We start from the raw sequence: 12,921 nt of genomic DNA, 5'->3' as shown, positions 1-12,921 counted from the left end.
AAGGTTGGTTTTATGAAATAAATTTTACTAAGCAATAAGCCATAAATGTAGAAAAATACATTTTACCTACAAACTCAATCAACAAGAAACAAAAGATTCATATATAGTGCATAATTACTTAGTGGTAACCACACAGGGGTTCCTACACTTTACAATAAGTGCTAGCATCAAACGACAGAAAAAGAAGCATTCACAAGTTTAAGAGAAGTGAATAAAAAATGGCAAACAGTACTTAAACAGTGCGATAAGGTGGGAAAGAGGAGTCTTCAGAAAAACCATGGAAGAAAAGGGAGGCTCCTACAGAGCAGGGTTCAAAGGGGAGGATCCTGGCCATTTCACAACATGAGCAGCATGGACAGCACTGGAGAAAAACACATTGTACTTTGCATCCATTTCCAATACCCAGCGCCCAAAGTCAGGCAGGCAGGGGACCTGTGGTGGGACTGGGCTTACCGCCAGCCCCCAGGCCTGGGGCTGCCGCAGCCAGTCCCTCTCCAGGGTCCTCCCTCTACTGCCTTATGCTCTGCCTTTTCCAATATTCCCACTTTGTTCCAATTGCCCTAAACTTGGGATACTGGGGTCCCTGGAAGTACAGAAAAGAGAGCTTCCTATTCAAGTCTCTCTTCTCTGTACAGTCCCCCAACTCCTCCCCCAGGGAGTGGTATGAATTCTGGGGAGAAGCACAATTTAGATCCAGCTGTTGTTTTATCAGGAGAATTTCCTTGTGGGCTGAGAGTCTGAAGAGAGACAAATACACATAAAAATAGAATCAAAGAAAGAAGAAGTATTGGCATTGCCACCCAGCAAGGGGTAGACAGAGCCTCAGTTGAGTTCAGCTGGGATTGAAGCAGCCTGCCCCAGAGACTCCCTGGAAAAGAGAGACCTTCAGCAATCCTCCCAAATCATTACCTCAAAGTCTCCCTGGAGCAGGGCATCACTGTTTATGTACAGTAGCAAATGGTCAGTATTAGTATCTTCAGGCCTATCGTGGATAAAAATACTATCCTTTTAATTCCAGTTTACAAAAATAGGAGTAATATTCAAAACAATGATTGTCTATTTTTCTATTTATTTTATATAAAAACAAACAGCTCAGGCGAATGTTCAATCCTTGTGCACACTGTATGAACAGCTCTCTATTATATATATATATATACTCTTTATATATTCGTAATATATATGTCAATATCAATAATTGGTCCACAAAGTATATCTGTGCATTCTCTAGTGCTTCGTAAAAAGAAAAACAATATTATTATCAAAATATTCATTTAATGGCTTGACTTCATACATAAATACATGTGGGACAGAACACAGGAGCGATGACAGATCAGTCAGTTGGGAAAAACGACTTCTCATTGTGTCAGGGCTGTATACACAGGATAGCTGGTAACTCGTCGCTACAAGTACGGTATTCGCCGTCCTTTGTTTTTAACCCTTTGTTTATACCTTTTCCCTAGGACGGCCGCCAAGTATTTCTTAACAGCCATTTGTTTCCGGTAGCGGCTGTAGCTGTCAGTGAAGATGCCGTCCGAGTGGCGCTTGGAGAGCGGCTCCGAGTCGTCGTCTGCGCCGCCGCCCGGGGTCCCACTGCAAGGAGAGAGGTCGGGAAGAGGGTGGCGGGGCGGGAGACACCCGGTGAGTAGACGCGGGGTGAGCAGGCAGACCCCACCCATCGAGGGAATCTTCGGGGGAGGACGCGGGCTCTCGGCGCCCAGCGCGCCACCCTGCCCCGCCAGGGAGCAGACGCAGGGAGGGCGGCGATGGGAGCCTTCCCTTCTCCCTCCCCATCAAAGATATCGGGGCACCAAGCCCTTATAGGATGGGCCTGGGAAGAGGTCCCGGGCCAAACGCAAGCGATTTAAGCCTAACCCCTCTCCAAACGCTGCCGTCTCAGATCTGACCATCAGTGCTTTTGCGCTCAATTGTCCTAACCGTTCCCGGACGCCCCCACCCACGCAGAGAGAAAAGCACCAAAGAGCCCTGAATTTCCCGTTGGCTGTTGCCGTGGAGTTTATATCGATCCCGCAATTCCTAGTCAGAGGGGAGCGCTGTTCTCCTACGCGCTAAGTTGAAAAACGTGATAATAATACAAGTCGACAGGCTGCAGGCAATACTTTTCATCACATGAATTATTCAGTGTGGAAAACGTATTCTGGTGTCCCATGGGCTCTATTAAAACGTTGCCTTCTGGTGAGAGAAGCTCCTGCAAATCCTGTGCTTTGGGTTTGTCTGGCACGAACAAAGACTGTTTGCTTCCTTAAGTGTCCAAATTTGAGGGTTTGTTTCGATTTGAATTTAACAGTGAAAGAAATGTGAGGAAAGAAAAAGTCAATCGTCCCAAGAAACTTGAAGGTTTTGATGGCCTGGAGAGGGGGAACCTCTTTTTTATTTTTTAATTATTCAAAACGGATCAGACTTCCCGGTTTTCCTGCCCGCTCCCCTCCTCGCCTCATTCCCGAGCTCTCTGGCCAAACTTCTGGCGCGGTACCTAAACCTTAGCCTGTGGCAGGGGCCTGGCCCTGTAGACCCTGCGGCGCAGACTCACGCTCGGCCCCACGTGCACGCAAGGACGTAGAAGCAGCCCCGCCCTCCCAGCGCGCCCGGCACACACACCCACCGCGGCGCGTGCGCCATCACGCGCCGGTTAACTCTTTCGCAAACTCTTACCCCAAGCCCTTGGCCATGAGCGTCTGCAGGTATCTCCTGGCGGACAGCTGGTCCAGCACTTTGCGGTAGGCCTTATTAAGGATCCCGTGGGCGACATCTCTAACAGGGAGGCAAAGTGCGCGCCCGGGGGTCACTGACTCAGTGCCCAAGTGGCAGCCCCAGGTCCCCCGCTAGTCACGCTTGCCCCCCGGCGCTCCGGAAGGCAATAACTCCTGGGATGTTCCCGTGAGTGCCAGGAACCAGAGTTCGTCCTGCCCTCCCAGGACCTCAGGTGTGGAGCCCGGCCGGGGAGCGCACTCACTGCCACTCCTTGGGCCGCAGACCTTTTGATCCCCGTGCAGCCCTCCTGTCCACACAAACCGGCCCGCTCCTAACTTTCTCTCACTCTCGTGGGGACCAGCCCGGGAGAAGAGAGACTGGAGGGCTTTTATGAAAAAGCACCTACTCAATGGGCCGTCCCCTGCCCCTTTCTCCCTCCCAGTGCCCGGCTGCGCGGCGGTACCTTTCCTCCGCAGGGTAGTAGAGCGCGTAGGCATCGCGCAGCGCGGAGGCGGGGCTCCCCACGCCCGGCGGCTCCGAGTAGTAGAAGTCCTGCTGTGGGTTTCCGTCCTCGTCGTACGCCTCGTCCTCCGGACTGCAGGGGTAGCCAGGGGGCAGAAGGCGTGGTCAGTAGGGTCCTTCCCCGCCTCTGCGAGGACCCAAAGACCCATAGGGGCTCTCACGATGTTCCTTCTTCCAAAAGGCGCCCCTCGGAGAACTGTCTCTTCTAGGACAGGGGCAGGAAGAGGAAACGACACCCAGCAGAAATTCCCACCCCTCCTCTCGGGGGTGAAGGGTCGCCCTGCGGGGGCCACGACCTCAACGGGCACTGGGAAGCCCAGACGTCTCTGCCGACCTCGCACACCTGGCCGCCGGGGAGGACAGCTCCTACCCTCGGCCTGGCGCTTGAGCCTCCCGCACAAGCAGCTACTGGCGGAGACGGGAAAGGCCCTGGGAGAGAATCGCCGGCCAACCAAGGACCGGATGGGGAGAGGCCCGGAGCCAGAGGGGGTGGATGGCTGGGGAGTCCGGCGGCCAACGCGGCAACCACCCCCACCCAGCCTCCGAGCCCAGGGGAGCCCTTCCCCGCGCAGATGTAGGTCACGGAGAACCTCCGGCTTCTATTTCGGGCTGGAGAGGATCTGGCGAGAACATGAATAATAGATGCCCCTAAACTTAGCCTGTTTGGCAACGGCTCATTCCGTGGCGTGCCCGCGCCCTCCGGTGCGTCTTGCCCGGAGAAAGTACCAGGCACACGGGACTTTGAAAATAGCTGGGGGTGAAACAGGGCTTTTAAGCCCAGTAAATCGATAGTTAGCGCTAATCAGTTAGTGGTGGCCGGGCGGCGGGACGACGTCTAAACCCCGAGGCAAAGGGAAAGGGTCAATAGGGCACCGAAAGCCAAAGATCTCCCAGTCGCCCTTGCCCACCGCCTCAATCCCTGATAGAGGACGGGAGAGGTGGGTAAATCAACAAAATCCCCTCGCTTTTGGCCTCTGGAGAGACTCGGAAAGCGGCCCAGGCAAGGAGCGCTCTTTAGGTGGATCGGTCTTATTCGTTCCTCCCCTCGCCTTTCCTCCATCCCTGGAGAGGTAGGAGCAAGGCAAGCACACCAGTGAGCCCGCCCCACACCCAGCCTTTCCTAGGCGACGCGCCTTTCTGCCCTGGCCCCGCTGCCCGGAGTCTCCAAGTCTTTCTGGGCACCTCCACCCCTACTCCGTGCCCAGATGCTGAAATCCTAATACCGAAGCCAGAACCCATCTCTCCGGCCAAATCAGTGGTCAGCGACGAGGAAATCGCTCTCGGTCGCGGCTCGGAGGAGCAGCTTTGCGGGCAAAACGCGCGCTCCTCGCCTCCCGAGCCGGGTGCGCAGCGGAGCGCGGATGCTGCGCCGCGCTGCGAGCTTTCACTCTCGCCCACTGACAGGCCCGGGACTCTGGGGCTGCGGCGGCGAACCCGGGCAGCACCGACCGATTAGAAACCAGGAATTAAGAGGAGGGAAAAAAAAAGAAAGAGGCAGGGTTACTGCAGCCTGGGGTGGGCAGGGCCACCCTCCCCGTACTGCATGCCAGCTGGCTTTCTTTTCCTCCTTTGCATCCGTTTCATCTGTGTCTCCCCCTCCCAGCTTTGTTCCCTTCTCACAAATCGCTTCTCAACTCTACCCGGCCAGCACTCCCCCCTCCCCAAGACTCTAAAAGCAGCTGGAAAACCTATCACTTGAAAGAAAGCTCTTCCAGTGGAAAGAATCCAAACTGAGGTGATGGGGAGAGAGGAGGAGACCCCGCCCCGATAGCCTAGAACAAGCCGTAACAAAGCCAAGTCCACGGGAGCATCACTCTCAACCCCCCAACCTGGCTGCGGGAGCCAAAGTTCTCGGAAGTCGAGCTAAGAATCGGGGAAAGAAGTCAACTCAGGGCCCTGCCCAGGCCCCCTCCCGGGGGAGGGGCTGGGGGAAGGGAGGTTTCTTCGGCCGGTTCGAGGTGCGCTCGCTCCACCCGGGACCCCGGGGCTGCGGCGGGCTGGGGGAGCGGCGCCGAACCCGGGAGGAGTCCGGCCCAGATCCCCCAAGTGACCGGCGACCGGACCCAGGCTGGTGGCGGCGCAGTGGGGGCGCAAGGGGAGACGGCAGTAGCCGGACCGAGGAACTGCAGGAGGGCGACCGCGAAGAGGTGTCGGGGGGGTACGACAAGTCCCAGCCTCCGCTCCGCTCGGGCAGCCAGCACCTACCTGATCCCCGGGAACCGGAGTCCGGCGGCGGCAGGTGAGCCGTAGACGCTGCTGTGCATCAGTATCCCATAAACGAGCAGGGCCAGCCTCGCTCCGCTGCACATGGTCATTCTGCGCAGGACGGGAAAGAGATCACGCAGCAGTCCCAACGCCCCTGCCCTTCCACCACCCCCACCCCCGACCCCCTAGAAACTCCTCGAACTGGGGGAGGCCCAGAGCTCCCCTCCGACTCCCAGGGTTGAATCCGGCTTAACGACAGCCGGCTCGCCCCGCCACTTGCTTCTCGTTATAGTTAGAAAATACGCCTGTATGTATCCAGTGCCCAGTAACTCGCCAGAGCTGGCGCCCAGAAAAGCTAACTCGTACCCCGATGCCGGCAAAAGAATTAGCAATCAGGTGAGTTGTTTGGTAAGATTTTCCCCCTCCTTGCCATCCAACTCTTACCGCTGCCAGGAGAGGGTTTGCTGCCAAGTAGGACGGCGGGCAAAGGGCTTCTCCAAGTTTGTGCGCCGCAGTCACAACCCAAGAGGCATCGCCGTCTGGCGTTAGCGTCTGAGCAGGATCCGCAGGAACGAGCCGGAGCCGCGGGAGGAGCTGGAGGACTTGTTTGCTGAGTCCTGTTATTCTGTTCAAAAGTTTGACGACGCTCGGAACGCAGAGTGGCACCGAGAGAAGGGGGCGAGGGAAGAGACGGAGGAGGCGGCGAGCTGAGCGGGGGTGGGAGACAAAGTGGCCTGAAGTCCACCGAGAAGAAAGAAGTGATAAGGAAAGAAGCGGAGAGAGAGTGAGAAAGGGAGAGGGCCTCGGCGAAGTCGGCGTCTGGGGCAGCCGCCCGGCCTGGCAGCTCGAGCAGGCAGCGCCTTCGCTGCTCAGAAGTCTCTCTGGCTGCGTCTGAAGCTGCGGTTTCTTCTACTGCTGCCGGTGGTTATTACAGAGGTGACCAGCCTTCTGCTCCTATTTATCAAGGCAGTTAGCAGAAATCTATCCGAGCGTGGTTTCAGAAGAGACTTTCTTGTCAACATCTGTCTGCCTGTGGCCTTTTAAGTACAGAATATTTTGTTGCACTGTTGCGCTCGGATTTTTATACGTGGAATGACTTCCTTTTTTTTTTTTTTTTCAGTCACGTAATGATCGGGTATCAGAAAAAGACGTCAGCATCCTAGTCCCTCAAGGAACATATTAACTATCCTCTGCTGTCCTCCTGGATAAGATCCGGAGTCATCGACTTCTCATAAACACCTCTCACTCATACTGTACAATTTAAAGGAGTTTAATTACCTTGATGGTTTTCAGTTTTACCCACTTCTCAAGGATGGGTAAAGAATTCATAGAATCTTGAGAATGGTTTTTTTAAAAAATGTTTTTAACTACGTCTCTCTTGTTTTCTTTTTGCTTTTTCATGAAGCCCCAGCAATCAGAGCTCTGGGCTCTGGAATTAAAGCACCATCAAGCTCTCCTATTAATAAATTTAATTTAGAACTCCTAATTTCTTGCCTATGTTCTTTTAGATAGACAATTAAATGTGGAAGTCGTTTTGTTTCTAAAGGGAAGTCTTGGAGGATTTTCAGTAAATCGCTAATGAGTCTGGCTGTGGTTGACAGTCTGGCTCTGAGTGGAATTGATTAGAATTATAGATTAAAATGAAAGAATCCTAGACCCGGCCTGTGGTGCTGTCCAGGCTTGGAGTGCTGAACTATTTGGTTGCAGATGCTGCAAGTGTTGAAAATTGCTACTAGTTTAATTTTTCACCAGAGCCTCTAAATCGGAAGATTTGGTAGTGTCACCCTTATAATGTGGCAATTCATTGTCCAAGTACCACCCACTGTTCAGATATGTCCCTCCCTTGCAGTGTCCACGAATGCCCTTAGTGGTGACAATTGTCGGACCCCTGCCTTTACTGTGGGAGGAAAGAACATTCTATGTCTGCCCTTTAGTTATGGTTTGTGGATCTCTACATGGCCTATTTGGACATCTTCACACATTCTGTGTCTCTTACTAATGTTAACAATGAAATGGTGAAATTGTATTTTACAGAAAAACTGAAATTTCAAGAATTTGGGGGTGAAAAATGTTTCCCCATTTATTAACAACTTGAGTTCTGTGTGAGGAAAAGCAGACAGACAGGGGAAGCATGATGATACCCAGTACAAGTTCACTCCCTGAGGGTTTCCAACAGGAATCCCTTCCATGGGGGTGGCTAAAAATGTTTAACTGAAAATTAGGTGGAAAGAGGAAAGCCCAAAGGGAACACCACATCCACCCAGAGGCTTCCAAGGCCTGGAGTTATTTAAGAAGATCCGTAAATTTCTACTCCAGTAAGAGAACTCAGGTCTATTTCTTTTAAAAGGGAAGTAGAGCCATCGATAACCATTAGTGTACATTTTAATTATTTGGATCTTAAACAAAAATTAGAGGAAATGGCAATTTTGTGGGAGTGCTTCCTGTTACTATGAATTAGATCTAACATTTAAACAAGCTATATTAGTTCTGCATGATGCTTCTAAGACAAAATTATAATGCTTCTCATTCTCAATGCCTTTCCTGCTTATTGGAGATTTAACATTTTCTCCAAGATGACAAATATTAGATTGCTTCGTTCTCGCCAGGAATGGCCAGAAACTGTCACTTCTTCTTAGTTTATTCCTGGGAATATACAGATTGCCCATTTGCAATAAAGACTAAAACCACATCTACACGGGAATGGATCGCTTTTTCTCCAACTCCTGTGTTCGCTGATCTGGGCTGCAGTGTTTACATGCGTGTGCTCCGTGTCCACCTCTGTCTCTGGGTAAGCTCACACACAAAGAGCCGGCGGTGAAGACACGACCGGATAATCCAGTGAATATAATCCAGCTCTCTCACTAAAGCGCCCGCAGCTATTACCGACTGTGGCTTTCCTGTCTTCCGCATCGCTTCACGTCAAAGGTGAACCAGATTAAAATCCTTCCTCTTCCCTCCCACGCGAATTCTGAAATGAGTTCAATCTGTAGAAACATCTGAAAATTTCCAAGACTCCTGGTACCGGTTCACGACTCAACTTGAGTCAAGGGAGCCCCCGTGTGGGGAGTTTGTTGACTTCACGGCCTATTAAAGGGGGAAAACCACAAATACCATAAACTTCGTGCGGAGGATGGCAGAACCCCGCCACCCCAGCCCCCCGCACACAAGAACCCGACCTGCGCCTCTGGTTCACAAAGCCTGTGCCACCGGACTGTTCTCGGCGTGGACCCTGTGAGCGCAAGACCTCAGGATCCCGCGCCCCAGGATTACCAGCTTCCAGGCCCGAACCCGTCCCCTCGAGTGAAAGACTAAGAGAATTTGAGGTTCTGGGTCACTGAATTTCAAAAACAACAAAGCTTCCGAGACCCACGCATTGCTCGACACCATCCAAAGACCCGCCCAGCCCCGATCCACAGCTGTCTGGGGCGATCGAACCCGAGATGACAGGGTCGTCCTGCAGAACTTTCCTCCCACTGAGCATCTCCAATTAGGCGAGTTTGATGTCCCACGGGCAAAGATGTTATCGTGTTCTCGAAAGTTCCTGGGCCGCTGGGAGGGGAGATGCTGGGAAGGCTGAGGAAGAGCGGGATCTAGAAGCTTTGGACCCGGCTCCAGAACTTCATGGGTCTGGGGCTGCTCCGCTGCTTCGGCAGACCCTGGGCGCGAGCGCAGGCCCTTCCTGCTCCCTATTCGATGGAGAGGAATAGGGGGCGACCGACGTCTCAAAGACCAAAACTACCCCCGATGCCCGAAAGTGGTCGCTTGCTTCGAACCTCGGGAGTGGTCTAATTAGAGCATCAGTGCTGCTTTCGGCGGGGGTGGGGAGGGGACCTTGTGTCTGGGGGTTTAGGGATGCAGAGAGGAGGAGGCGCGCATCACGCCCGGGATGGAGAGACCCAGAGTCACCCCGCGCGAGGTGACAGGGGGTCCCGGCCAGGGCCGCGCTGCAGACCGCGGCGCCAGACGTGGACTCGTTCACTCACTACAGAAGCAAAGAAGAGAGAAACCATCCGATCGCCCAGGTGTAACAGTGACACAGGGAGAAGGGGAGGGGCCGGAGAGGGGACTGGGGAGTCAGAACTTCCTGTTGATAAATAACGCAAAGCAATGTCAGTCTTCTCTCCAATCGCCCCACCCCTTACCCTCAATGTTCACCAGACCAGGTGGAAGGATTCCCAGGTGGCAAAGTTTCTTTCCCGATTGTGGAAGCGAAGAATGGCCCGCAGCTGGAATCATGTTCGGTTAGAAGAACTGGTGGTGCCGCGGAAATCTTCCACCTGAAAAGTCTCACGGGGGTCTCTCGGAGGGTCAGGGGGCAGGCAGTTTCCGGCTAAGCCTGAAGAAACTGTTTGGAAGTATTTGTTGGAATATATGTTGGTGTTTGATCAAAGACCTTGAATTTCAAATCCGTAATGTATCAACTCCTTTGTGTCCCATTCATGCTTAGGATATGGAAGCATTCAAACTTCTGGTCTGGAATGGTGGATGCTAGCTAGCTACGAGTCAGACTAACACTTCCCTAACTCGTTTTCCCTGGTCACAGACATATCAGTCTCCTTGAGTGTCAAGCCTTGAATCCTTAAACAGCTCTCGATTTTAAAGAACCCTTGAGCCCTTGAAAAGTGTGATTTGCATTCAAATAGAAGGAATATGTCTAGTCTATGACCAAGAATTTGAATTTGCAGATGGATTCATAGCATTGGCAAATACCTGGCATAAACAAGTCTCAGTTTCCTGGGGTAAGACTTCCACTACTTTCCTTCTGGCCTGACTACTCATCCTGCACAATTACCATGTGTTCATTTTTCCTTTCTTGGCTGTGTAGCTCTCCCCATTGCTCTGTACCACCACCATTCGCATCCCCTACCCCATGGATTTTTTTTTAACCACATGAAAGGACATGACTGCGCACATTATCTTCATACACTCCTAGTGTGGTGGTGGTGGTGGTTTAGTCCCTAAGTCGTGTCCGACTCTTGCGACGCCATGGACTGTAGCCCGCCAGGCTCCTCTGTCCATGGGATTTTCCAGGCAAGAATACTGGAGTGGATTGCCATTTCCTTCTCCAACACTCCTAGTATAAATAACATTAAACCAGATTGGGAAAGTCTTATATTTTCATTCCATTCATTTCTATTCAGTACCTAGCTAGGAACCAGACTACAGTAAGCTTTTTCAGTGAGCAAGCTCTTTGCAAAACTTCCTCATCTCCTATGAGTGACAAGAGTAAATTGCAACACTGTATTCAATTTCACTGGAAACTTTTTCTCTTCTGACTCTTCTGTAAATGTGATGACTCATGACTCACTTCATACTGATTATACCTGTAGGGAACCCCAAATGTTCTTCAGTGGAACATCATGACCATCATTTACTGGATGGCCTGCATCATGCCCCTCTGAACTCACGATGTAGAAAGGAGCTGATGAGCTTAGCCAGAATGTGTCATGGCTTCTCTGACCTTCAGAACTTAGTGCTTCACCCACTCTGAAAACAGTCAGCCAAGGTAAACCTTTGCAAACCACATGAACAAAAGTATTCCTCTCGATTCAAGAATAGAATTGCTTGTTCACAAAGCCAGGAAATTTTGCTAGTTTTTTCTTCTTTCTTTTCTTCATTTTTATTTTTTGTTAAACTTTTTATTTTCTATTGGAGTATAGCCGATTAACTATGGTGTGATAGTTTCAGGCGGACCACAAGGGGACTCAGTCATACATATATGCCAGCTGTTTTAAGACAAAGCAGATGCTCAAGAAGCAAAAACTGGGCCTGAACCTTTGCTGCAGGTTTGGGTGATTTCAACCACCTCATGTATATGGTTCTTCTAAGGCCTGGTTCTCTGACCATAGTTTACTGGTGATGGGGTTCAGGGCGCGCTGCCCCAAATATGCCACTTTGGCATACTGATTATTTTGAATTAAAGCTACTTAAGAAACAGCTTTGGAATCCCAGGGATGGGGGAGCCTGGTGGGCTTCCGTCTATGGGGTCACACCAAGTCGGACACGACTGAAGTGACTTAGCAGCAGCAGCAGCAGCAGCAAGAAACAGCTGGTGCAAGAAAAACACTCTGACTCTCCTTTGTCACCCTGAAAGCAGGAAATAAATCTGCAATGTGAAAGGTACCCTCCCTGTCCCAGGAAGTAGAAGGGGCATGTTTATCATCAGAGATAGAGAATTGAGGGCCAAGAAGGCTATATATAAGAAAACCTTGTTGCTTCTACACTAATTTACTACCCAAGTCCAAACTTCTTTGTCTTGTCAATTTCTCACTAATTTATTTATTTTCTTTATCCAGAAGGTATAAAACTTCCTGCTTTGGTTTTATGTTGCTGTTGTTATTGAGTTACTAACTCCTGTTCGACTCTTTGTGACCCCATGGACTGCAGCACGTCAACCTTCCCTGTCCTTCACTATCTCCTGGAGTTTGCTCAGATTCATATCCATTGAGCCAATGATGCTATCTGAACTTGTAGTCTTGTAGTCTCCTGTACTCTTCTTCTTGTCTCATATTTCTGTGTGCTTCCATACACACGAATTAAATTTGGATATTTTTCCTTTTGTTAATGTGTCTTATGTCAATTTAATTAGCTCAGCCAAAGAACCTAGAAGGGAAGAAAAGAAGGGCTTTCCTCCCCTATCCTGGGTACCAAAAATATATACCATACTTTACTGTGCAGCATCTTCCAGATTCTCCTGAGATTTCCAGAACATGTCCTCTTAAAAACCAAGGAGAAGGAAGTCTTCTCTCTACTTCAGCCTAAATATTCTGCTCATATAAGTCTTAAATGCAGGAAGAAAGCTTGGATAGGATTCAGGAAACCCAAAATCTTAAATTAGTTTTTGTGACAGCCTCTGAAAAAGTTTGAAGGAAGATCTGTGTGCAAAATAAAACAAGACTTTTTTGCATAAATCAAAAAGGGATATGGCCGTATTAGTTCATAGCATCCCAAACCTCTGTTCTTTAGATTCAAACTCAGCCTTATATATATCCGTGAATATAGGCCTGTTTGTAATAATTTTGGAGCTTTTGTTTTTCATTAACCTTGTTACTAGCACCTTGTGTTAATAATACTATCTCTGCAAGTACTTTTAAACCAATTCTTCTCTCCACCATAACATACACAGGCATGATTTAATTTTTTAAAAAAACTATCATCTGCTTAAAATACAACTATATTTGCCATGAGTTTACTATTTTAAAGCTTCAATTAGTGTTTCTTTAAATTATTTTAAGTCCTTCCTTCCAACGGGGCTGCATGATTTTGCTCCTTACCAGTCAATATCAGCAATAACAGTACAATAGCAAAAATAATTATCTATTGAACACTTACTATGATAAGTGTTTAATTAGAGTTATTTTCTTTACCCTCAAACAATCTCCTTTCTAGATACTACTACTAATCCATTTCATAGATGAGAAACTAAGACTCCAAGTGCTTAGGTAACTTACCCAAAGTCTCACAACTACTACATTGTTGTTGGGG

General features: G+C 50.0%; 1 protein-coding gene across 1 annotated transcript; it reads right to left on the bottom strand.

The window, feature by feature from the left end:
- Positions 1–1,284: 1,284 nt before the first annotated feature.
- Positions 1,285–3,380, bottom strand: ADCYAP1 (adenylate cyclase activating polypeptide 1). The gene is made up of 4 exons (XM_088833354.1): positions 3,369–3,380; positions 3,173–3,297; positions 2,671–2,769; positions 1,285–1,590 (listed from the first exon to the last, which is right to left on the bottom strand). The coding sequence occupies exons 1-4, from the start codon at positions 3,378–3,380 to the stop codon at positions 1,401–1,403; spliced, it is 426 nt and encodes a 141-aa protein (XP_088689480.1). The 3' UTR covers positions 1,285–1,400.
- Between the last annotated feature and the right edge of the window lie 9,541 nt (positions 3,381–12,921).

The sequence above is a fragment of the Moschus berezovskii genome, chromosome 28 (genome assembly GCF_049115385.1).
Source record: "Moschus berezovskii isolate FMDL1 chromosome 28, NW_MosBer_1.0, whole genome shotgun sequence".
In the NCBI taxonomy this organism is placed as follows: domain Eukaryota; kingdom Metazoa; phylum Chordata; class Mammalia; order Artiodactyla; family Moschidae; genus Moschus; species Moschus berezovskii.
Note: the sequence above shows the minus strand (reverse complement) of the source record. Positions and strands in the feature narration are given on the sequence as shown.